General features: G+C 46.6%; 1 protein-coding gene across 1 annotated transcript in view; it reads left to right on the top strand.

Annotated features, from left to right (window-relative positions):
• The window catches only part of LOC124042645 (CUB and sushi domain-containing protein 1-like), an 842040-nt gene that overhangs the window by 601621 nt on the left and 213320 nt on the right, over positions 1-27099 (top strand). The window contains 5 exon segments of the mRNA XM_046360721.1: positions 1936-2040; positions 2458-2576; positions 4578-4647; positions 11660-11776; positions 20634-20843. Coding sequence (XP_046216677.1) covers positions 1936-2040; positions 2458-2576; positions 4578-4647; positions 11660-11776; positions 20634-20843 — 621 coding nt within the window.

The raw sequence follows: 27099 nt of genomic DNA, 5'->3' as shown, positions 1-27099 counted from the left end.
ACCTGCCCCCCTCTAACCACTAGACTACCTGCCTCCCCCTCTAACCACTAGGCTTCCTGCCCCCCTCTAACCACTAGACTACCTGCCACCCCCTCTAACCACTAGGCTGCCCTGCCCCCCTCTAATCACTAGTCTACCTGCCGCCCCCTCTAACCACTAGACTACCCTGTCTCCCCCCTCTAACCACTAGTCTAGCCCACCCCCCCCTCCCACTAGTCTAGCCCACCCCTCTAACCACTAGTCTACCTGCCCCTCTCTAACCACTAGGCTACCTGCCGCCCCCTCTAACCACTAGTCTACCTGCCTCCCCCTCTAACCACTAGGCTACCTGCCTCCCCCTCTAACCACTAGGCTACCTGCCTCCCCCTCTAACCACTAGTCTACCTGTCTCCCCCTCTAACCACTAGGCTACCTGCCGCCCCCTCTAACCACTAGTCTACCTGTCTCCCCCTCTAACCACTAGTCTACCTGTCCCCCCTCTAACCACTAGGCTATCTGCCGCCCCCTCTAACCACTAGGCTACCTGCCCCCTCTAACCACTAGTCTACCTGTCTCCCCCTCTAACCACTAGACTACCTGCCTCCCCCTCTAACCACTGGACTACCTGCCCCACCCTCTAACCACTAGTCTACCTGCCTCCCCCTCTAACCACTAGGCTACCTGCCCCCTCTAACCATTAGGCTACCTGCCCCACCTCTAACCACTAGTCTACCTGCCCCCTCTAACCACTAGGCTACCTGCCCCCCTCTAACCACTAGGCTACCTGCCCCCCATTAGTTCCCCCAGCTACTCTTCCTGGGGTTTATTATGGATCCCCATTAGTTCCAAGGCAGCAGCTACTCTTCCTGGGGTTTATTATGGATCCCCATTAGTTCCTGCCAAGGCAGCAGCTACTCTTCCTGGGGTTTATTATGGATCCCCATTAGTTCCTGCCAAGGCAGCAGCTACTCTTCCTGGGGTTTATTATGGATCCCCATTAGTTCTTGCCAAGGCAGTAGCTACTCTTCCTGGGGTCCAGCAAAAATTAAGGCAGTAATATACATTATAATACAATGTTATTAAGAGGAATAAGCCAATCAGAGTGATTCAGAGCAGGCCATGTGACCAGGGTATAGTAGAACCAGGAACTCTGAACCTGAAGCCAAGGATTCCATCAGTGCTGGACTGCTGCTTCAGTAATCGTTTCACTGTAAGCTAACGTTAGCCGGCTGTCTTGCTAGCTAACGTTATGTGTATGATCTTATTATTCGTATCTCAGAGCCATTTGCTTGACTAGTTATAACATACTGTTAGCTAGCTAACATTGAACCTGGTTGTTTAGCTACCTGCCCGATTAATGCAGGGTACTAACATTATGGGTTGGGATTATGGTTCATTGTTTAGCTAGCTAGCTATCGAGCATATTCCACACGGAGAGTGGATACTTACAAGGAAGCATTTCAAAATAATACAAATAACTTAAGTTAGTCAGTGTGCAACAGATGAGGAAGACATTCATGGGTAACAAAACATTCTCAGCAAGACAAGTAAACTGTCTTGTTGGTTATCACTGCATTGTCGGAACTAGAAGCACAAGCATTTCGCTACACTCGCATTAACACCTGCTAACCATGTTTATGTGACAAATCAAATTCGATTTGATTTGATTTGATTTATTTGTGTATTTACTTTCACTGAAAGTAAATTTATTTTTATTTATTTATTATTATTTATTTATTATTTTTATTTTTATTTATTATTGATTGTATTCGGCGACAATTAACATTGGATTTGATCTGTTCTGTTATATACATGAAACAAGAGTCAAAGTTCTTACGACGCATCTTACAAGCTATAACCTTTACCCACTACAGCCGTCCTAGTACTGTAACCACTATAAGATAAATACGATGAAGAGTTGAATGTGTCGATGATGACTATTGGTCTCCCCTGCAGGAACGACGGTCCCTGCTCTCCTGAACAGCACGTCCAACCAGCTCTACCTACACTTCTTCTCTGACATCAGTGTGTCTGCTGCCGGCTTCAGGCTGGAATACAAGAGTAAACATACATGTTGAATTATACTATAGTATCACTGGGATTCAATGGGATAAGACCCAAAGATGTGTTGTGTCCTACTAGTGTAACCTAACTGTCTAAATACTCAATTTCCCTTGACACTCCCATCTCTCTCTCTCTCTCTCTCTCTCTCTCTCTCTCTCTCTCTCTCTCTCTCTCTCTCTCTCTCTCTCTCTCTCTCTCTCTCTCCCTCCCTCCCTCCCCTCCCTCCCTCCCCCTTTTCCTCCCGTCTCTATCTCCCCCCTCCTCCCCCTACCCTCCCTCTCCCTCTTTCTCCCTCTCTGTCTCTCTCTCTCTCTCCTCTCTCCCTCTCCCTCTTTCTCTCTCTCTCTCTCTCTGTCTCTCTTTCTCTCTCTGTCTCTCTCTCTCTCTCTCCCTCTCCCTCCCTCTCTCTCTCAGCCGTCTCTCTGACCAGTTGTCCAGAGCCAGTGGTACCTATGAATGGTATCAAGGTGGGAGAGAGACTCCACATGAACAGCGTTGTCTCTTTCCAGTGTGAGCCAGGATACACATTACAGGTAACAGTAGTAGCATCAGTAGTAGTAGTTGTTGTCGTACTAGCAGTAGTAGAAGTTGTAGTAGTAGCAGTAGTACTAGCAGTAGCTGTAGTAGTAGCAGCAGTAATAGTAGTTATTGTAGTAGTTGTAGCAGTAGTAATATTAGCAGCATCAGTAGTAGTTGTAGTAGTAGTAGTAGTAGTTGTAGTAGTAGTAGCAGTAGTAGTAGTTGTAGTAGTAGTAGTAGTAGTAGCAGTAGTAATAGTAGCAGCATCAGTAGTAGTTGTAGTAGTAGTAGTAGTAGTTGTAGTAGTAGTCGTTGTAGTAGTAGAAGCAGTAGTTGTTTTAATAGTAGTTGTAGTAGCAGTAGTAGTAGTAGTTGTAGCAGTAGTAATAGTAGTAGAAGTATTAGCAGTAGTAGTAGTAGTAGTAGCAGTAGTAGAAGTTGTAGCAGTAGTAATAGTAGTAGTAGAAGTTGTAGCAGTAGTAATAGTAGTAGAAGTATTAGCAGTAGTAGAAGTTGTAGCAGTAGTAGAAGTTGTAGCAGTAGTAATAGTAGTAGAAGTATTAGCAGTAGTAGTAGTAGTGGTAGCAGTAGTAGTAGTATTAGTAGTAGTAGCAGCACTAGAGGTAGTAGTATCAGTATTAGTAGTAGTAGTAGTAGTAGTAGCAGTATTAGTAGTAGTAGCATTCGTTGTAGTAGTAGTAGCATTAGAGGTAGTAGTAGCAGTATTAGTAGTAGTAGTAGCAGTAGCAGCAGTAGTAGTAGTAGTAGCAGCAGTAGACAGTAGGGAGAGAAAAGAGGACAGTAGACTGTAGGGAGAGAAGAGAGGACAGTAGACAGTGTAGGGAGAGAAGAGAGGACAGTAGACAGTGTAGGGAGAGAAGAGAGGACAGTATGCTGTGTAGGGAGAGAAGAGAGGACAGTAGACAGTGTAGGGAGAGAAGAGAGGACAGTAGACAGTGTAGGGAGAGAAGAGAGGACAGTAGACAGTGTAGGGAGAGAAGAGAGGACAGTAGACAGTGTAGGGAGAGAAGAGAGGACAGTAGACAGTAGGGAGAGAAAAGAGGACAGTAGACAGTGTAGGGAGAGAAGAGAGGACAGTAGACAGTGTAGAGAGAGAAGAGAGGACAGTAGACAGTGTAGGGAGAGAAGAGAGGACAGTAGACAGTGTAGGGAGAGAAGAGAGGACAGTATGCTGTGTAGGGAGAGAAGAGAGGACAGTAGACAGTGTAGGGAGAGGAAAGAGGACAGTAGACTGCGTAGGGAGAGAAGAGAGGACAGTAGACAGTGTAGGGAGACGAGAGAGGACAGTAGACAGTGTAGGGAGAGAAGAGAGGACAGTATGCTGTGTAGGGAGACGAGAGAGGACAGTATGCTGTGTAGGGAGACGAGAGAGGACAGTAGACAGTGTAGGGAGAGAAGAGAGGACAGTAGACAGTGTAGAGAGAGAAGAGAGGACAGTAGACAGTGTAGGGAGAGAAGAGAGGACAGTAGACAGTGTAGGGAGAGAAGAGAGGACAGTATGCTGTGTAGGGAGAGAAGAGAGGACAGTAGACAGTGTAGAGAGAGAAGAGAGGACAGTAGACAGTGTAGGGAGAGAAGAGAGGACAGTAGACAGTGTAGGGAGAGAAGAGAGGACAGTATGCTGTGTAGGGAGAGAAGAGAGGACAGTAGACAGTGTAGGGAGAGGAAAGAGGACAGTAGACTGCGTAGGGAGAGAAGAAAGGACAGTAGACAGTGTAGGGAGACGAGAGAGGACAGTAGACAGTGTAGGGAGAGAAGAGAGGACAGTATGCTGTGTAGGGAGACGAGAGAGGACAGTATGCTGTGTAGGGAGACGAGAGAGGACAGTAGACAGTGTAGGGAGAGAAGAGAGGACAGTGGACTGTGTAGGGAGAGAAGAGATGCGGTTTAATGGAAAGAGGAATGGAAAGAGGCTAATGAATTTCTGTTCTCATCTTTGTGCTTGTGTTTTTGTCTGTTGTGTGTTCGTTTGCGTGTTTGGATTATTTTCCCAGGGAAACTCTCACATCTCCTGCATGCCAGGGACCGTCAGGCGATGGAACTACCCACCTCCACTCTGCATTGGTAAAAAAAGTATTTCTTTCACGCTCTCTCTCTCTCTCTTTCTCTCTCTTTCTCTCTCTCTGTCTCTCTCGATATCGCTGTCTTTCTCCTCCCTCTCCCTCTACGTCCTCCCTATCTCTGTATCTCCATCCATCCCTCCCTCCTCAGTGATCTTCACTTTGTTTTGGACATAATGTCTCTGCCATCGTTTCCTGTAACCATCAGAACAGTTGCCTCAATTTGGATAAAGATTTCTACCTCATCGAGGTGGAAGCGCAGGGCATACTGCTTAACCTCTGACCTCTGACCTGTGCCTAATCCCAGAGACTCAAAAAGTAAAAAGGCTGTTTAAGAAGTGAGGGCACCCTGACAAAACTAGACTGGCAAGTACATAAACTGCCTCTACCCTCCGTTCTATTGTACAATCACTGGAGAATAAACTGGACGAGCTCCGTTCAAGACCATCCTATCAACGGGACCGTAAGATCTGTAATATACTATATTTCTCTGAGTTGTGGCTGAACAAAGACAATAAACAGTACAGAACGTCATCGGAAGGTAGAGAGAGAGCAGGGAGAGGTGGTCCAATGAAGAGGATACTATTCTACAGGACTGTTTTGCGAGCACAGACCCGAATATGTTCTTATGGTCCGATGAAGAGGATACTATTCTACAGGACTGTTTTGCGACCACAGACCCAAATATGTTCTTATGGTCCGATGAAGAGGATACTATTCTACAGGACTGTTTTGCGAGCACAGACCCGAATATGTTCTCATGGTCCGATGAAGAGGATACTATTCTACAGGACTGTTTTGCGAGCACAGACCCGAATATGTTCTCATGGTCCGATGAAGAGGATACTATTCTACAGGACTGTTTTGCGAGCACAGACCCGAATATGTTCTCATGGTCCGATGAAGAGGATACTATTCTACAGGACTGTTTTGCGAGCACAGACCCGAATATGTTCTCATGGTCCGATGAAGAGGATACTATTCTACAGGACTGTTTTGCGACTATGTTCTCATGGTCCGATGAAGAGGATACTATTCTACAGGACTGTTTTGCCACAGACCCGATATGTTCTCATGGTCCGATGAAGAGGATACTATTCTACAGGACTGTTTTGCGAGCACAGACCCGAATATGTTCTCATGGTCCGATGAAGAGGATACTATTCTACAGGACTGTTTTGCGAGCACAGACCCGAATATGTTCTCATGGTCCGATGAAGAGGATACTATTCTACAGGACTGTTTTGCGAGCACAGACCCGAATATGTTCTTATGGTCCGATGAAGAGGATACTATTCTACAGGACTGTTTTGCGAGCACAGACACAGACCCGAATATGTTCTCATGGTCCGATGAAGAGGATACTATTCTACAGGACTGTTTTGCGAGCACAGACCCGAATATGTTCTCATGGTCCGATGAAGAGGATACTATTCTACAGGACTGTTTTGCGAGCACAGACCCGAATATGTTCTCATGGTCCGATGAAGAGGATACTATTCTACAGGACTGTTTTGAGAGCACAGACCCGAATATGTTCTTATGGTCCGATGAAGAGGATACTATTCTACAGGACTGTTTTGCGAGCACAGACCCGAATATGTTCTCATGGTCCGATGAAGAGGATACTATTCTACAGGACTGTTTTGCGAGCACAGACCCGAATATGTTCTCATGGTCCGATGAAGAGGATACTATTCTACAGGACTGTTTTGCGAGCACAGACCCGAATATGTTCTTATGGTCCGATGAAGAGGATACTATTCTACAGGACTGTTTTGCGAGCACAGACCCGAATATGTTCTTATGGTCCGATGAAGAGGATACTATTCTACAGGACTGTTTTGCGAGCACAGACCCGAATATGTTCTCATGGTCCGATGAAGAGGATACTATTCTACAGGACTGTTTTGCGAGCACAGACCCGAATATGTTCTTATGGTCCGATGAAGAGGATACTATTCTACAGGACTGTTTTGCGAGCACAGACCCGAATATGTTCTCATGGTCCGATGAAGAGGATACTATTCTACAGGACTGTTTTGCGAGCACAGACCCGAATATGTTCTCATGGTCCGATGAAGAGGATACTATTCTACAGGACTGTTTTGCGAGCACAGACCCGAATATGTTCTTATGGTCCGATGAAGAGGATACTATTCTACAGGACTGTTTTGCGAGCACAGACCCGAATATGTTCTTATGGTCCGATGAAGAGGATACTATTCTACAGGACTGTTTTGCGAGCACAGACCCGAATATGTTCTCATGGTCCGATGAAGAGGATACTATTCTACAGGACTGTTTTGCGAGCACGGACCCGAATATGTTCTTATGGTCCGATGAAGAGGATACTATTCTACAGGACTGTTTTGCGAGCACAGACCCGAATATGTTCTGCGATTCATTCAATTGATTGCATTCATTCCTCGGCTTCATTAATTAACATGTGCATCCACAACGTCATCCCCTACAGTGACCGTGCGTACATATCCCAATCAAAAACGATGGATTACAGGCTACATCCTCACTGAGCTGAAAGCTAGAGCTGCCGCTTTCATGGAGAGGGACGCTGACCATGAAAGAGGCAAAGTGTCAATACAGGACTAACATCGGATCCTACTACACCCGCGCTGATGCTTGTCAGATGTGGCAGGGCTTGCAAATTATCAGGCACTACAAAGGGAAACCCAGCCGCGAGTTGCCCAGTGACGCGAGCCTACCAGATGAGCTAAATACCTTCTTTGCTCGCTTCGAGGCAAGCAGCACTGAACCGTGAATGAGAGCACCAGCTGTTGCGGACCACTGTGTGATCACGCTCTCAGTAGCTGAGGTAACCCCTTTCAACAACAGATTAACATTCACAAGGCCGCAGGGCAACCAGCACGTGTACTCAGAACAATTACATTTTCATCCTCTCCCTGACCCAGTATGTAATATCTACATGTTTCAAGCAAACCACACCATAGTCAATGTCCTCAAGAACGCCAAGGTAACCTCTCTTAATGACTATCGCCCCGTATCATTCACATCTATAGCCATGAAATGCTTGAAAGGCGGGTCATGGCTCACATCAACTCCATCATTCCAGACACCCTGTATCCATTCTGCATACCGCCCCAACAGATCCACAGATGACGTAATCTCGATTGCACTCCACACTGCCCTCTCCCACTATGTGAGAATGTTATTCATTGAATACATCTCAAGTGTTCAACACCACAACACCATAGTGCCCTCAAAGCTCATCACTAAGCTAAGACCCCTGGGAATAAACACCTCCCTCTGCAACTGGGTTCCTGGATTTTCTGGCGGGACGCCCCCAGATGTCATCATTAATCATTAAGTTTGCAGACGACACGACGGTGGTAGGCCTGATCACCAACAACGATGAGACAGCCTATAGGGAGGAGGTCAGAGACCTGGCAGTGTGGTGCCATGACAAAGACCTCTCCCTCAACGTCAGCAAGACAAAGAAACTACAGGAAACGGAGAGTTGAACATCCCCTTCACATCCGACGGGACAGTAGTGGAGCTTCAAGTTCCTCTGTGTCCACATCACCAAGGATCTATCATGGTCCAAAACACGACTACACGACTACTCTTTACTACGTAAAGAGGGAACGACAACGCCTCTTTGCCTGCAGGAAGGAGGCGGGCCCACAGATTCTCAAAAGGATATACAGCTGATTGACTGGTTGCATCACCATTTGGACAAATACAATTTGATTTGATCCCTCCTTCCCGGTCTTCTTTCTCTCTGGATGTGAATATCCAAGGTATCAGGGTTCTTACAGCGACAGCTGATTATTCCACACACACACACACACACACACACACACACACACACACACACACACACACACACACACACACACACACACACACACACACACACACACACACACACACACACACACACACACACACACACACACACACACTTCTTACCAAGGTCCTTGTAGAGGCACATCACCGCTCTGCTTTGGAATTGATGAACAGGGAGGTTTCAGGCTTTGTTTAATGTCTCAACAAGGACGTTTGTAGAGACAACTGCTGCTCAGAGTCGTTCCCAGAGTTCCCCTCTCTGTTAGAGAGAAATGAACAGCTGGGAAGATGAGAAAGAAACATGCTGTAGCTACTGTCAATCATGTGTGTGTGTGTGTCTGTGTGTCTGTGTGAGTCTGTGTGTGTGTGTGTGTGTGTGTGTGTGTGTGTGTGTGTGTGTGTGTGTGTGTGTGTGTGTGTGTGTGTGTGTGTGTGTGTGTGTGTGTGTGTGTGTGTGTGTGTGTGTGTGTGTGTGTGTGTGTGTGTGTGTGTGTGCGTGTGTGTGTGTGTGCGTGTGTGCGTGTGTGCGTGTGTGTGTGCTTGCGTGCATGTTGTGCTGGTGTGTGTATTCTACTTCTGGTTCATGGTACAGGAAGGATGGAGTGGTGGAGATTCATAGCTTTTTTTCTGATTTCACACACTCCCCACTTAAACGCTTCAAACATTTATGATTATAACCTACCTCTTTCTCAGTCTCTACTCTCTCCTTTTCCTTTTTCTCAGTCTCTACTCTCTCCATTTTCCTTTTTCTCAGTCTCTACTCTCTCCTTTTCCTTTTTCTCAGTCTCTACTCTCTCCATCTCTACACTCTTTTTCTCAGTCTCTACTCTCTCCTTTTCCTTTTTCTCAGTCTCTACTCTCTCCATCTCTACACTCTTTTCTCAGTCTCTACTCTCTCCATCTCTACACTCTCTTTCTCAGTCTCTACTCCCTCCATCTCTACACTCTCTTTCTCAGTCTCTACTCTCTCCATCTCTACACTCTCTTTCTCAGTCTCTACTCTCTCCATCTCTACACTCTCTTTCTCAGTCTCTACTCTCTCCATCTCTACACTCTATTCCTCAGTCTCTACTCTCTCCATTTCTACGCTCTATTCCTCAGTCTCTACTCCCTCCATCTCTACACTCTCTTTCTCAGTCTCTACTCTCTCCATCTCTACGCTCTATTCCTCAGTCTCTACTCTCTCCATTTCTACGCTCTATTCCTCAGTCTCTACTCTCTCCATCTCTACACTCTCTTTCTCAGTCTCTACTCTCTCCATGTCTACGCTCTCTCTGTCCATCGCTATGCTCTCTTTCTCCATCTCTACTCTCTCTCCACCTCTACTCTCTCTCTCTCCCATCTCTACGCTCTTTATCTCAGTCTCTACTCTTTTCATCTCTACGCTCTCTCTGTCATCTCTATGCTCTCTTTCTCCATCTCTACTCTCTCTCTCTCTCTCCATCTCTCTACTCTCTCTTTCCATCGCTATGCTCTCTTTCTCAGTCTCTACCCCATCTCTTTTTCCCTCTCGCTCCCTCTCTCCATCTCTCTCCCTCTTGCCCTGATTCTCTTTCTCTCGCTGACTGTCTTTGTCATCTCTCATATCCTATCCATATCCCTAACTCTCATGTTCACCCTTTGAGCCCTGTTTGTGCGCTTCAATCAAAGCGACATTTGATTCAATCAGTGGTGTAAGCTCAAAGAACTGCTGCAGGAAGCGATGGAGAGGGTGGTGTGTGTGGGGGGGACGGGGGGGGGCGTGTATCTCCCTCTGTTATGAGAAGTGGAGATTGCAGGTGCTACCAACGTTTCTGAGAAACCTTTGATGGTTTGGAGAGCTGCATTGTAGTCTACCAAGGTGCTCGAGAGTTCTTTGGTGGTTTGGAGAGCTACATTGTAGTCGACCAAGGTGCTCGAGAGTTCTTTGGTGGTTTGGAGAGCTACATTGTAGTCTACCAAGGTGCTCGAGAGTTCTTTGATGGTTTGGAGAGCTACATTGTAGTCTACCAAGGTGCCCGAGAGTTCTTTGATGGTTTGGAGAGCTACCTCTGGCCTGCTCGCCTCCCTACCACTGAGGAAGTACAGTTCCCGCTCAGCCCAGTCAAAACTGTTCGCTGCTCTGGCCCCCCAATGGTGGAACAAGCTCCCTCACGACGCCAGGACAGCGGAGTCAATCACCACCTTCCGGAGACACCTGAAACCCCACCTCTTTAAGGAATACCTAGGATAGGATAAGTAATCCCTCTCACCCCCCCCCCTTAAAAGTTTTAGATGCACTATTGTAAAGTGGCTGTTCCACTGGATGTCATAAGGTGAATGCACCAATTTGTAAGTCGCTCTGGATAAGAGCGTCTGCTAAATGACTTAAATGTAAATGTAAATGTACATTGTAGTCTACCAAAGTGCTCGAGAGACCTTTGATGGTTTAGAGAGCTACATTGACCTATTTAATTAAACACTTTATCTTCTCCATGAGTGTCAATTTAAAAGCTTCATCATTTGTATTTTTTCTGTGATGTTTTTCATTATAGTATAATCCTAAATCGGAAGGCCATAAGCTCCCTGCACACAAAGCAAATATTTAATTTAAACAAAGATTCAGGCCGCAATTGTTACCCATAATCACCCATCTTTTTGGTAAAAGTGAATGTATACATTGACACCCTGTGTCTCTCTCTCTCTCTCTCTCTCTCTCTCTCTGTCTCTGTCTCTCTCTCTCTCTCTGTCTCTCTCTCTCTCTGTGTCTCTCTCTCTCTCTCTCTCTCTCTCTCTCTCTCTGTGTCTCTCTCTCTCTCTCTCTCTCTCTCTGTCTCTCTCTCTCTCTCTCTCTCTCTCTCTCTGTCTCTCTCTCTCTCTCTCTGTCTCTCTCTCTCTCTCTCTGTCTCTCTCTCTCTCTCTCTCTCTCTCTCTCTCTCTCTGTGTCTCTCTCTCTCTGTCTCTCTGTCTCTCTGTCTCTCTCTCTCTCTCTCTCTCTCTCTCTCTCTCTCTCTCTCTCTCTCTCTGTCTCTCTCTCTCTCTCTCTGTGTCTCTCTCTCTCTCTCTCTCTCTCTCTCTCTCTCTCTCTGTCTCTCTCTCTCTCTCTCTGTCTCTCTCTCTCTCTCTCTCTCTCTCTCTCTCTCTCTCTCTCTCTCTCTCTCTCTCTCTCTCTCTCTCTCTCTCTCTCTCTCTCTCTCTCTCTCTCTCTCTCTCTCTCTCTCTTCGTCCAGCCCAATGTGGAGGAATCCAGGAGGAGATGGAAGGCATGATCCTTAGCCCTGGTTTCCCAGGCAACTACCCTAGCAACAGTGACTGTACCTGGAGAATCTACCTGCCTGTGGGATACGGTGAGAGAGAAGCCCCCTCACTATGCTGTGAATGTAGAGGTAGTAGTAGTAACAGCAGCAGCATCAGTAGTAGTAGTAGCAGTAGCATCAGTAGTAGTAGCTTCCTTCTGTAGCTCAGTTGGTAGAGCATGGCGCTTGTAACGCCAGGGTAGTGGGTTCGATTCCCGGGACCTCCCATACGTAGCATGTATGCACACATGACTGTAAGTCGCTTTGGATAAAAGCGTCTGCTAAATGGCATATATTATTGTAGTAGTAGTAGTAGTAGTAGTAGTAGTAGTAGTAGTAGTAGTAGTAGTAGTAGTAGTAGTAAACCCCACCTCTTTAAGGAATACCTAGGATAGGATAAGTAATGTTATGCAGGTGAATGAGGACCCAAAAGCGACTTGGCGAAAACAGAGTCTTTAATCCAGTTAAAGGAAATAGCAATACTCCTAGACAAATCGGAGCGGTAAATAAAGCATAAAAAACAATTCCACTCGTAATCACGAGAACTGACTGGAGACTCGATAATAAACTGCAGGTTGCCTCGGGAAGGCACTTGACCGTAGCAGACTCAGACACCTGCTCACCACGCAGCATCTGAGGGAAACACGACACGACAGGGCGATACAAAGACACAGCACGGTGAACAATATACAAGCATCCGACAGGGCAGAAACGGAAAACAAGGGGAGAAATAGGGACTCTAATCAGGGGAAAAGATAGGGAACAGGTGTGGGAAGACTAAATGATTGATTAGGGGAATAGGAACAGCTGGGAGCAGGAACGGAACGATAGAGAGAAGAGAGAGAGGGAGGGAGAGAGAAAAAAGGGGAACGAACCTAAAAGACCAGCAGGGGGAAAACGAACAGAAGGAAAAGCAAAATGACAAGACAATATAAGACAAAACATGACAGTACCCCCCACTCACCGAGCGCCTCCTGGCGCACTCGAGGAGGAATCCTGGCGGCAACGGAGGAAATCATCAATCAGTGAACGGTCCAGCACGTCCCGAGACGGAACCCAACTCCTCTCCTCAGGACCGTAACCCTCCCAATCCACTAAGTATTGGTGACCCCATCCCCCGAGAACGCATGTCCATGATCCTACGTACCTTGTAAATAGGTGCGCTCTCGACAAGGACGGGAGGGGGAGGGAAGACGAACGGGGGTGCGAAGAAAGGGCTTGACACAGGAGACATGGAAGACAGGATGGACGCGACGAAGATGTCGCGGAAGAAGCAGTCGCACAGCGACAGGATTGACGACCTGGGAGACACGGAACGGACCAATGAACCGCGGAGTCAACTTACGAGAAGCTGTCGTAAGAGGAAGGTTGCGAGTGGAAAGCCACACTCTCTGGCCGCAACAATACCTTGGACTCTTAATCCTACGTTTATTGGCGGCTCTCACAGTCTGTGCCCTGTAACGGCAAAGTGCAGACCTCACCCTCCTCCAGGTGCGCTCACAACGTTGGACAAACGCTTGAGCGGAGGGAACGCTGGACTCGGCAAGCTGGGATGAGAACAGAGGAGGCTGGTAACCCAGACTACTCTGAAACGGAGATAACCCGGTAGCAGACGAAGGAAGCGAGTTGTGAGCGTATTCTGCCCAGGGGAGCTGTTCTGCCCAAGACGCAGGGTTTCTGAAAGAAAGGCTGCGTAGTATGCGACCAATCGTCTGATTGGCCCTCTCTGCTTGACCGTTAGACTGGGGATGAAACCCGGAAGAGAGACTGACGGACGCACCAATCAAACGACAGAACTCCCTGCAAAACTGTGACGTGAATTGCGGACCTCTGTCTGAAACGGCGTCTAACGGGAGGCCATGAATTCTGAACACATTCTCGATGATGATTTGTGCCGTCTCCTTAGCGGAAGGAAGTTTAGCGAGAGGAATGAAATGTGCCGCCTTAGAGAACCTATCGACAACCGTAAGAATCACAGTCTTCCCCGCAGACAAAGGCAGACCGGTAATGAAGTCTAGGCGATGTGAGACCATGGTCGAGAAGGAATGGGGAGCGGTCTGAGACGACCGGCAGGAGGAGAGTTACCTGACTTAGTCTGCGCGCAGTCCGAACAAGCAGCCACGAAACGGCGCGTGTCACGCTCCTGAGTCGGCCACCAAAAGCGCTGGCGAATAGAAGCAAGAGTGCCTCGAACACCGGGATGACCAGCTAACTTGGCAGAGTGAGCCCACTGAAGAACAGCCAGACGAGTGGAAACAGGAACGAAAAGAAGGTTACTAGGACAAGCGCGCGGCGACGCAGTGTGCGTGAGTGCTTGCTTAACCTGTCTTTCAATTCCCCAGACTGTCAACCCGACAACACGCCCATAAGGAAGAATCCCCTCGGGATCAGTAGAAGCCACAGAAGAACTAAAAGACGGGATAAGGCATCAGGCTTGGTGTTCTTGCTACCCGGACGGTAAGAAATCACAAACTCGAAACGAGCGAAAAATAACGCCCAACGAGCTTGACGAGCATTAAGTCGTTTGGCAGAACGGATGTACTCAAGGTTCTTATGGTCTGTCCAAACGACAAAAGGAACGGTCGCCCCCTCCAACCACTGTCGCCATTCGCCTAGGGCTAAGCGGATGGCGAGCAGTTCGCGGTTACCCACATCATAGTTGCGTTCAGATGGCGACAGGCGATGAGAAAAATAAGCGCAAGGATGAACCTTATCGTCAGACTGGAAGCGCTGGGATAGAATGGCTCCCACGCCTACCTCTGAAGCGTCAACCTCGACAATGAATTGTCTAGTGACGTCAGGAGTAACGAGGATAGGAGCGGACGTAAAACGTTCTTTTAGAAGATCAAAAGCTCCCTGGGCGGAACCGGACCACTTAAAACACGTCTTGACAGAAGTAAGAGCTGTGAGAGGGGCAGCAACTTGACCGAAATTACGAATGAAACGCCGATAGAAATTAGCGAAACCTAGAAAGCGCTGCAACTCGACACGTGACCTTGGAACGGGCCACTCACTGACAGCTTGGACCTTAGCGGAATCCATCTGAATGCCTTCAGCGGAAATAACGGAACCGAGAAAAGTAACGGAGGAGACATGAAAAGAGCACTTCTCAGCCTTCACGTAGAGACAATTCTCTAAAAGGCGCTGGAGAACACGTCGAACGTGCTGAACATGAATCTCGAGTGACGGTGAAAAAATCAGGATATCGTCAAGGTAGACAAAAACAAAGATGTTCAGCATGTCTCTCAGAACATCATTAACTAATGCCTGAAAAACAGCTGGCGCATTGGCGAGACCAAACGGCAGAACCCGGTACTCAAAATGCCCTAACGGAGTGTTAAACGCCGTTTTCCACTCGTCCCCCTCTCTGATGCGCACGAGATGGTAAGCGTTACGAAGGTCCAACTTAGTAAAGCACCTGGCTCCCTGCAGAATCTCGAAGGCTGATGACATAAGGGGAAGCGGATAACGATTCTTAACCGTTATGTCATTCAGCCCTCGATAATCCACGCAGGGGCGCAGAGTACCGTCCTTCTTCTTAACAAAAAAACCCCGCCCCGGCCGGAGAGGAAGAAGGCACTATGGTACCGGCGTCAAGAGACACAGACAAATAATCCTCGAGAGCCTTACGTTCGGGAGCCGACAGAGAGTATAGTCTACCCCGAGGAGGAGTGGTCCCCGGAAGGAGATCAATACTACAATCATACGACCGGTGAGGAGGAAGGGAGTTGGCTCGGGACCGACTGAAGACCGTGCGCAGATCATGATATTCCTCCGGCACTCCTGTCAAATCGCCAGGTTCCTCCTGAGAAGTGGGGACAGAAGAAATGGGAGGGATGGCAGACATTAAACACTTCACATGACAAGAAACGTTCCAGGATAGGATAGAATTACTAGACCAATTAATAGAAGGATTATGACATACTAGCCAGGGATGACCCAAAACAACAGGTGTAAAAGGTGAACGAAAAATCAAAAAAGAAATAGTCTCACTGTGGTTACCAGATACTGTGAGGGTTAAAGGTAGTGTCTCAAATCTGATACAGGGAAGATGACTACCATCTAAGGCGAACATGGGCGTAGGCTTGTCTAACTGTCTGAAAGGAATGTCATGTTTCCGAGCCCATGCTTCGTCCATGAAACAACCCTCAGCCCCAGAGTCTATCAAGGCACTGCATGTAGCACCCAAACCGGTCCAGCGTAGATGGACCGACATAGTAGTACAGGATCTAGATGGAGAGACCTGAGTAGTAGCGCTCACCAGTAGCCCTCCGCTTACTGATGAGCTCTGGCTTTTACTGGACATGAATTGACAAAATGTCCATCAAATCCGCAATAGAGGCACAGGCGGTTGGTGATCCTCCGTTCCCTCTCCTTAGTCGAGATGCGAATACCTCCCAGCTGCATGGGCTCAGTCTCTGAGCCAGAGGAGGGAGATGGTTGCGATGCGGAGCAGGGAAACACCGTTGACGCGAGCTCTCTTCCACGAGCTTGGTGACGAAGATCTACCCGTCGTTCTATGCGGATGGCGAGAGCAATCAAAGAGTCCACACTGGAAGGAACCTCCCGGGAGAGAATCTCATCTTTAACCACTGCGTGGAGTCCCTCCAGAAAACGAGCGAGCAGCGCCGGCTCGTTCCAGTCACTAGAGGCAGCAAGAGTGCGAAACTCTATAGAGTAATCCGTTATGGATCGATCACCTTGGCATAGGGAAGCCAGGGCCCTAGAAGCCTCCCTACCAAAAACTGAACGGTCAAAAACCCGAATCATCTCCTCTTTAAAGTTCTGGTAATTGTTTGAACAATCAGCCCTTGCCTCCCAGATAGCTGTGCCCCACTCTCGAGCCCGGCCAGTAAGGAGTGAAATGACGTAAGCAACCCGAGCTCTCTCTCTAGAGTATGTGTTGGGTTGGAGAGAGAACACAATATCACACTGGGTGAGAAAGGAGCAGCACTCCTTGGGCTGCCCGGAGTAGCAAGGTGGGTTATTAACCCTAGGTTCCGGAGGCTCGGCAGACCAGGAAGTAACAGGTGGCACGAGACGAAGACTCTGGAACTGTCCAGAGAGGTCGGAAACCTGAGCGGCCAGGTTCTCCATGGCATGACGAGCAGCAGACAATTCCTGCTCGTGTCTGCCGAGCATGGCTCCTTGGATCTCGACGGCAATGTTACGAGCGTCTGTAGTCACTGGGTCCATTCTTTGGTCGGATCCTTCTGTTATGCAGGTGAATGAGGACCCAAAAGCGACTTGGCGAAAACAGAGTCTTTAATCCAGTTAAAGGAAATAGCAATACTCCTAGACAAATCGGAGCGGTAAATAAAGCATAAAAAACAATACCACTCGTAATCACGAGAACTGACTGGAGACTCGATAATAAACTGCAGGTTGCCTCGGGAAGGCACTTGACCGTAGCAGACTCAGACACCTGCTCACCACGCAGCATCTGAGGGAAACACGACACGACAGGGCGATACAAAGACACAGCACGGTGAACAATATACAAGGATCCGACAGGGCAGAAACGGAAAACAAGGGGAGAAATAGGGACTCTAATCAGGGGAAAAGATAGGGAACAGGTGTGGGAAGACTAAATGATTGATTAGGGGAATAGGAACAGCTGGGAGCAGGAACGGAACGATAGAGAGAAGAGAGAGAGGGAGGGAGAGAGAAAAAAGGGGAACGAACCTAAAAAGACCAGCAGGGGGAAAACGAACAGAAGGAAAAGCAAAATGACAAGACAATATAAGACAAAACATGACAAGTAATCCCTCTCACCCCCCCCCCCCCCTTTAAGATTTAGATGCACTACTGTAAAGTGACTGTTCCACTGGATGTCATAAGGTGAATGCACCAATTTGTAAGTCGCTCTGGATAAGAGCGTCTGCTAAATGACTTAAATGTAATGTAAATGTAGTAGTAGTAGCAGTAGTAGTAGTAGTAGTAGTAGCAGTAGTAGTAGTAGCAGTAGCATCAGTAGTAGCAGTAGCATCAGTAGTAGCAGTAGCAGTAGTAGTAGTAGTAGTAGTAGTAGTAGTAGCAGTAGCATCAGTAGTAGCAGTAGCAGTAGTAGTAGTAGTAGTAGTAGTAGTAGTAGTAGTAGTAGTAGTAGTAGCAGTAGCATCAGTAGTAGTAGTAGTAGTAGTAGTAGTAGTAGTAGCAGTAGCAGTAGTAGTAGTAGTATCAGTAGCAATAGTATTAGTATTAGTAGTAGCAGTAGTTGTAGTTGTATCAGTAGCAATAGTATTAGTAGTAGTAGTAGTAGTAGTAGTAGTAGTAGTAGTAGTAGTGTGAGGCTATACAGGACTGACCATCCATGATATCAACATTATAGTTATAACCATGTTATGAGGCTATACAGGACTGACCATCCATGATATCAACATTATAGTTATAACCATGTTATGAGGCTATACAGGACTGACCATCCATGATATCAACATTATAGTTATAACCATGTTATGAGGCTATACAGGACTGACCATCCATGATATCAACATTATAGTTATAACCATGTTATGAGGCTATACAGGACTGACCATCCATGATATCAACATTATAGTTATAACCATGTTATGAGGCTATGAAGTGTTTACGTTTACAATGTTTACAGACATTGGAGTAAATGTATAAGTTGTGTTCTTCAGGAATCAATAGATAACCTGTATATGTATAATTTAAACATCCCAAAATGGATGTAGTAACTACAGATGGCCCCTTCTATAGGCTGGGATCCACACTATGCAGCTGTTATTCTATAGGCTGGGATCCACACTATGCAGCTGTTATTCTATAGGCTGGGATCCACACTGTTATTCTATAGGCTGGGATCCACACTAACCAGCTGTTATTCTATAGGCTGGGATCCACACTATGCAGCTGTTATTCTATAGGCTCGGATCCACACTGTTATTCTATAGGCTGGGATCCACATAATACAGCTGTTATTCTATAGGCTGGGATCCACACTATGCAGCTGTTATTCTATAGGCTGGGATCCACACTGTTATTCTATAGGCTGGGATCCACACTATACAGCTGTTATTCTATAGGCTGGGATCCACACTATACAGCTGTTATTCTATAGGCTGGGATCCACACTATGCAGCTGTTATTCTATAGGCTGGGATCCACACTATACAGCTGTTATTCTATAGGCTGGGATCCTCACTGTTATTCTATAGGCTGGGATCCACACTATGCAGCTGTTATTCTATAGGCTGGGATCCTCACTGTTATTCTATAGGCTGGGATCCACACTATGCAGCTGTTATTCTATAGGCTGGGATCCACACTATACAGCTGTTATTCTATAGGCTGGGATCCTCACTGTTATTCTATAGGCTGGGATCCACACTATGCAGCTGTTATTCTATAGGCTGGGATCCTCACTGTTATTCTATAGGCTGGGATCCACACTATGCAGCTGTTATTCTATAGGCTGGGATCCACACTATACAGCTGTTATTCTATAGGCTGGGATCCTCACTGTTATTCTATAGGCTGGGATCCACACTATGCAGCTGTTATTCTATAGGCTGGGATCCACACTATACAGCTGTTATTCTATAGGCTGGGATCCTCACTGTTATTCTATAGGCTGGGATCCATACTATGCAGCTGTTGTAAGAGCGCATGTTTCACTGGCTGTCCATCGGGTTTCAAAAACAACGATTGATTAGCAGCTTAAACTTCTTGAATTCATTTCGGGTTCAAAAACACATTTAGACGTCTGAACGGCCGTCCACAACAACAACGATCTGAAAAGTGCAAATAGCTAAATGAGAGAGCAGCAGTGTGATTTACACCAATGTTCCTATGTAGATGTTAACAATAAGTAATATCCCTATCGCTGTAGACGACACCACAGCGTTTATTCACATTGGATTACCTGTGGATGCCGACAGCAGTCGCACCATTGGAAGACCTAGTATGGACTGTGACCTCCACAAACCCATTCCTGCTCTTTTCCCACGATCCATCAAACACATTTGGTGTGTCATCATAGTGGTCTCTGACATCATAGTGGTCTCTGTCATCATAATGGTCTCTGTCATCATAATGGTCTCTGTCATCATAATGGTCTCTGTCATCATAGTGGTCTCTGTCGTCATAGTGGTCTCTGACATCATAATGGTCTCTGACATCATAGTAGTCTCTGACATCATAGTAGTCTCTGACATCATAGTGGTCTCTGACATCATAGTGGTCTTTGACATCATAGTGGTCTCTGACATCATAATGGTCTCTGACATCATAGTGGTCTCTGACATCATAGTTGTCTCTGACATCATAGTGGTCTCTGTCATCATAGTGGTCTCAGACATCATAGTGGTCTCTGACATCATAATGGTCTCTGACATCATAATGGTCTCTGTCATCATAGTGGTCTCTGACATCATAGTGGTCTCTGACATCATAGTGGTCTCTGACATCATAGTGGTTTCTGTCATCATTGTGGTCTCAGACATCATAGTGGTCTCTGTCATCATAGTGGTCTCTGATTGGTGGTCATCATTTGATGTGTCATCATAGTGGTCTCTGTCGTCATAGTGGTCTCTGTCATCATAGTGGTCTCTGATTGGTGGTCATCATTTGATGTGTCATCATAGTGGTTGCTGATTGGTGGTCATCATTTTGATCATTGATTTAAAAACAAGACAACGTAGGTTAACGTTGGGTTAAAAACAAAACAACGTAGGTTAACGTTGGGGTAAAAACAAGACAACGTAGGTTAACGTTGGGGTAACAACAAGACAACAATGTCGATGACTTTTTTTCCAAATCCAATCAGTTTTCCACATTGATTCAACCAGTTTTTGTCCAGTGAGGTGTTACAAGAAGTTGTTTGTCTCTCTGTGGATTGTATTTCCTGGTACTGTCTCTTAATCTTGTATTCCATCACCCCCAGGAGCCCATGTCCAGTTCCTCAACTTCTCCACCGAAGCTAACCATGACTTTCTGGAGATCAGGAACGGCCCACTGGACACCAGCACTGTGATTGGTCGATTCAGTGGACAGGATGTCCCGCCCTCCCTGCTCACCACCTCCCATGAGACCACAGTGTATTTCCATAGCGACCACTCCCAGAACAAGCCAGGCTTCAGGTTTGAGTACCAGGGTAAGAGACTCAAGCCAGGCTTCAGGGTTGAGTACCAAATCAAATCAAATCAAATTTTTGTCACATACACATGGTTAGCAGATGTTAATGCGAGTGTAGCGAAATGCTTGTGCTTCTAGTTCCGACAATGCAGTAATAACCAACAAGTAATCTAGCTAACAATTCCAAAACTACGACCTTATAGACACAAGTGTAAGGGGATAAAGAATATGTACATAAAGATATATGAATGAGTGATGGTACAGAGCAGCATAGGCAAGATACAGTAGATGGTATTGACTACAGTATATACATATGAGATGAGTATGTAAACAAAGTGGCATAGTTAAAGTGGCTAGTGATACATGTATTACATAAAGATGCAGTAGATGATATAGAGTACAGTATATACGTATACATATGAGATGAATAATGTAGGGTATGTAACATTATATTAGGTAGCATTGTTTAAAGTGGCTAGTGATATATTTTACATAATTTCCCATCAATTTCCATTATTAAAGTGGCTGGAGTTGAGTCAGTGTGTTGGCAGCAGCCACTCAATGTTAGTGGTGGCTGTTTAACAGTCTGATGGCCTTGAGATAGAAGCTGTTTCTCAGTCTCTCGGTCCCAGCTTTGATGCATCTGTACTGACCTCGCCTTCTGGATGATAGCGGGGTGAACAGGCAGTGGCTCGGGTGGTTGTTGTCCTTGATGATCTTTATGGCCTTCCTGTGACATCGGGTGGTGTAGGTGTCCTGGAGGGCAGGTAGTTTGCCCCCGGTGATGCGTTGTGCAGACCTCACTACCCTCTTGAGAGCCTTACGGTTGTGGGCGGAGCAGTTGCCGTACCAGGCGGTGATACAGCCCAACAGGATGCTCTCGATTGTGCATCTGTAGAAGTTTGTGAGTGCTTTTGGTGACAAGCCAAATTTCTTCAGCCTCCTGAGGTTCAAGAGGCGCTGCTGCGCCTTCTTCACGATGCTGTCTGTGTGAGTGGACCAATTCAGTTTGTCTGTGATGTGTATGCTGAGGAACTTAAAACTTACTACCCTCTCCACTTCTGTTCCATCGATGTGGATAGGGGGGTGTTCCCTCTGCTGTTTCCTGAAGTCCACAATCAACTCCTTAGTTGTGTTGAAGTTGAGTGTGAGGTTATTTTCCTGACACCACATTCTGAGGGCCCTCACCTCCTCCCTGTAGGTCGTCTCGTCGTTGTTGTTGGTAATCAAGCCAACCACTGTTGTGTCGTCCGCAAACTTGATGATTGAGTTGGAGGCGTGCGTGGCCACGCAGTCGTGGGTGAACAGGGAGTACAGGAGAGGGCTCAGAACGCACCCTTGTGGGGCCCCAGTGTTGAGGATCAGCAGGTGGAGATGTTGTTGCCACCTGGGGGCGGCCCATCAGGAAGTCCAGTACCCGGTTGCAAAGGGCAGGGTCGAGACCCAGGGTCTCGAGCTTGATGACGAGCTTGGAGGGCACTATGGTGTTGAATGCTGAGCTGTAGTCGATGAAAAGCATTCTCACATAGGTATTCCTCTTGTCCAGGTGGGTTAGGGCAGTGTGCAGTGTGGTTGAGATTGCATCGTCTGTGGACCTATTTGGGCGGTAAGCAAATTGGAGTGGGTCTAGGGTGTCAGGTAGGGTGGAGGTGATATGGTCCATGACTGGTCTCTCGAAGCACTTCATGATGACGGAAGTGAGTGCTACGGGGCGGTAGTCATTTAGCTCAGTTACCTTAGCTTTCTTGGGAACAGGAACAATGGTGGCCCTCTTGAAGCATGTGGGAACAACAGACTGGGATAGGGATTGATTGAATATGTCCGTAAACACACCAGCCAGCTGGTTTGCGCATGCTCTGAGGGCGCGGCTGGGGATGCCGTCTGGGCCTGCAGCCTTGCGAGGGTTGACACGTTTAAATGTTTTCCTCGCGTTTTCCCCAACGTTTTCCTCACGTCGGCTGCAGTGAAGGAGAGTCCGCATGTTTTGGTTGCGGGCCGTGTCAGTGGCACTGTATTGAGACTGTATTGAGACTGTAACGTAAGAGACTCAGGACATGGCTTCAGTTTTGAGTACCAGGGTAAGAGGCTCAGGACATGGCTTCAGGGTTGAGCACCAGGGTAAGAGGCTCAGGACATGGCTTCAGGTTTGACTACCAGGATAAGAGGCTCAGGACATGGCTTCAGGTTTGAGCACCAGGGTAAGAGGCTCAGGACATGGCTTCAGGTTTGACTACCAGGATAAGAGGCTCAGGACATGGCTTCAGGTTTGAGCACCAGGGTAAGAGGCTCAGGACATGGCTTCAGGTTTGACTACCAGGATAAGAGGCTCAGGACATGGCTTCAGGTTTGACTACCAGGATAAGAGGCTCAGGACATGGCTTCAGGTTTGACTACCAGGATAAGAGGCTCAGGACATGGCTTCAGGTTTGACTACCAGGATAAGAGGCTCAGGACATGGCTTCAGGTTTGACTACCAGGATAAGAGGCTCAGGACATGGCTTCAGGTTTGACTACCAGGATAAGAGGCTCAGGACATGGCTTCAGGTTTGACTACCAGGATAAGAGGCTCAGGACATGGCTTCAGGTTTGACTACCAGGATAAGAGGCTCAGGGCTCAGGTTTGACTACAGGATAAGAGCTTCAGGTTTGACTACCAGGATAAGAGGCTCAGGACATGGCTTCAGGTTTGACTTTAAGAGGCTCAGGACATGGCTTCAGGTTTGACTACCAGGATAAGAGGCTCAGGACATAGCTTCAGGTTTGACTACCAGGATAAGAGGCTCAGGACATGGCTTCAGGTTTGACTACCAGGATAAGAGGCTCAGGACATGGCTTCAGGTTTGACTACCAGGATAAGAGGCTCAGGACATGGCTTCAGGTTTGACTACCAGGATAAGAGGCTCAGGACATAGCTTCAGGTTTGACTACCAGGATAAGAGGCTCAGGACATAGCTTCAGGTTTGACTACCAGGATAAGAGGCTTTGGTTTGACTACCAGGATAAGAGGCTCAGGACATAGCTTCAGGTTTGACTACCAGGGTAAGAGGCTCAGGACATGGCTTCAGGTTTGACTACCAGGATAAGAGGCTCAGGACATGGCTTCAGGTTTGACTACCAGGATAAGAGGCTCAGGACATAGCTTCAGGTTTGACTACCAGGATAAGAGACTCAGAAGGTTACACTAACTTTTGGATGCATGAACCAAGTTTTTGTTCTCCCCATTTCATCTAATGTTCTGAATTTCACAGTATACTTCCCATTTGATTGGGATTCAGACATCTATCCTAGCTGGATCACGACCAGGCTACCTTCAGACATCTATCCTAGCTGGATCACGACCAGGCTACCTTCAGACATCTATCCTAGCTGGATCATGACCAGGCTACCTTCAGACATCATCCTAGGCTACCTTCAGACATCTATCCTAGCTGGATCACGACCAGGCTACCTTCAGACATCTATCCTAGCTGGATCACGACCAGGCTACCTTCAGACATCTATCCTAGCTGGATCACGACCAGGCTACCTTCAGACATCTATCCTAGCTGGATCATGACCAGGCTACCTTCAGACATCTATCCTAGCTGGATCATGACTAGGCTACCTTCAGGCATCTATCCTAGCTGGATCATGACTAGGCTACCTTCAGACATCTATCCTAGCTGGATCATGACTAGGCTACCTTCAGACATCTATCCTAGCTGGATCATGACTAGGGCTGCACATTTTGGGAAATATTCAGAGGTGGAAACTTTCTTAATTAGTGGGAATATATGGGAAATTAACGGAAATATATGCACATGAATATTAATACCATATAAATGTAGATGTTGTTTTACATTGGATATACCGTATTTATCATGTGGTCCTTCTGTAGCTCAGTTGGTAGAGCATGGTGCTTGTAACGCCAGAGTAGTGGGTTCGATCCCCGGGACCACCCATACGTAGAATGTATGCACACATGACTGTAAGTCGCTTTGGATAAAAGCGTCTGCTAAATGGCATATATTATTATTATTATTATTCATATATTTAAGACAGAAACATAAACCTTTTACCTTATCATAAGTAGACAATATTACAAATTATTAAATCCTTCCAATAGAAATAAATAGAAATAAATAGAAATTAAATCCTTCCAATAGAAATAAAATATTTATTTAGTTACGAATTTAGTTACGAATTGAACTTTACTTAAATGAGTTGACTCCTCACATGGGATGATTTCAGTGAACAACAAAATAAAGGGAATATTGAATGATCCCAATGATCCATCGCATCTCCCCAAAAAGTTTTCAACATACATCTGTAAAATTATAGTCTAGAAACTAAAGCTTTGGTTGTCTTCCTCTCAGGCGTCCATGTCTTCTCCCTGGACCTCCTCAATGTCCACCTCTTGAACGTCAGACTCTGAGGCCTCATCTTCACTGTCACTTCCCAACCTTGTTGAGGATGGCACATTTCACATTTTCCCGGGTGGACACCAATACTTCAACCCTTGTATTGGTCAGCCTGTTGCATGCTTTGGTGTGTGTTTTCCCAAACAAGGACCAATTGCGCTCTGAGGCGGCTGACGTTGGTGGGATTTGGAGGATGATGGAGGAAACAGGAGAAAGAGCCTCAAATCCGCAAAGTCCCTTCCACCAGGTGACTGAGGAGATATATTGGCACCACTGCCATATTGCATGTCCATCCAAAAAGCCCTTGCATGGAAGTGTACTTCGCCAGACTGCCAAGAACCTTGCCCTCATCCAGGCCAAGGTGGCGAGACACGGTAGTGATGACACCATAGGCCTTGTTGATCTCTGCACCAGACAGGATGCTCTTGCCAGCATACTTGCTGTCCAACATGTACGCTGTGGTGTGTATTGGCTTCAGGCAGAAGTCTTCACACTTTTTGATGTATTTCAGAACTGCAGTTTCCTCTGCTTGGAGCAACAGTGAAGTGGGCAGGGCAGTACGGATTTCTTCTCTTACATCTGCAAGCAGAGTCTGAACATCAGACAGAATGACACTGTCTCCCTCAATCAGTGCAATGGCTACTGCTATAGGTTTCAGGAGTTTCAGGCTGCTTACCACTTTCTCCCAAAATACATCATCCAGGAGGATCCTCCAGCAGACTGTGATATGGCCATTCCTTAGAGATACTCCTTCCACTCCAGGAGACTGTCAAATATGATGACAACACCACGCCAACGGGTGTTGCTGGGAAGCTTCAATGTGAAGCTGTTATTCGTCTCACTTTGCATGGTTATGTAGATTGCTGCTATAACTTGATGACCCTTCACATACCTAACAATTTCCAATGGCTCTCTTGTAGAGTGTATCCATTGTGTTCAGGGCCATGATGTCCTTGAGGAGCAGATTCAATGGATGAGCAGCACAGCCATTGGGTGTGATGTGAGGGTAGGACTCCTCCACTTTAGACCAAGCAGCCTGTGGTCCAAGGTCATTGATGACTGCCTTCAGCTCATCTGCAATGTAGAGACCGGTGTGTCTGTTGTCTCTTGTGTCTGTGCTCATGTAGAATACTGGTTGAAGGGTTGAGATGATGTAGTCAATTATTCATTGACCACGAACATTCGACCACTCATCAGAGATGATTGCAATACCGTCTGCTTTCTCTATGATTTTCTTGACCTTCACTTGAACTCTGCATCCAGCAAATTAGTAGATAAAGCATGTCTGGTAGGAGGGGTCTATGCTGGGCGAAGAACTTTCAGAAATATCTTCCAATACACATTGCCTGTGAGCATCAGAGGTGAACCAGTTGCATACACAGCTCGAGCAAGACATTCATCAGCATATCTCTGACTATGTTCCTCCAATTGAGTCAAACAAACTTCTGATTCCGGAAGGACCATGAGCTGTTACTATCGATAAGGTGTCTGATTTATCATTTTCACTTCAAATAGAAGTGGAGGGACTTTTGTCAGAGGTTGCTTGTCGTGAGCGCTGAGGAAACTTTATGCACTTGGCCAGATGATCCTGCATCTTTGTTGCATTCTTCACATATGATTTGGCACAGTATTTGCAAATGTACACCGCTTTTCCTTCTACATTAGCTGCAGTGAAATGTCTCCACACATCAGATAGTGCCCGAGGCATTTTCCTGTAAAGATTAGAAAAAAAATAGTAAAAAAAAACAAGAAAAAAAAATACCATGTGCAGATAAATAGTTAAGCAATTAATTTAAACAACTCCTTTGTAGGAGTTTTTTTTAAATGAAACATGTATGGAAACAGGTGAATTAACACTCCTCAGTTAGCAGGCTC

Source organism: Oncorhynchus gorbuscha, linkage group LG09 (assembly GCF_021184085.1).
Source record: "Oncorhynchus gorbuscha isolate QuinsamMale2020 ecotype Even-year linkage group LG09, OgorEven_v1.0, whole genome shotgun sequence".
Classification (NCBI taxonomy): Eukaryota; Metazoa; Chordata; class Actinopteri; order Salmoniformes; family Salmonidae; genus Oncorhynchus; species Oncorhynchus gorbuscha.
This window is presented reverse-complemented; position numbering and strand designations above follow the sequence as displayed.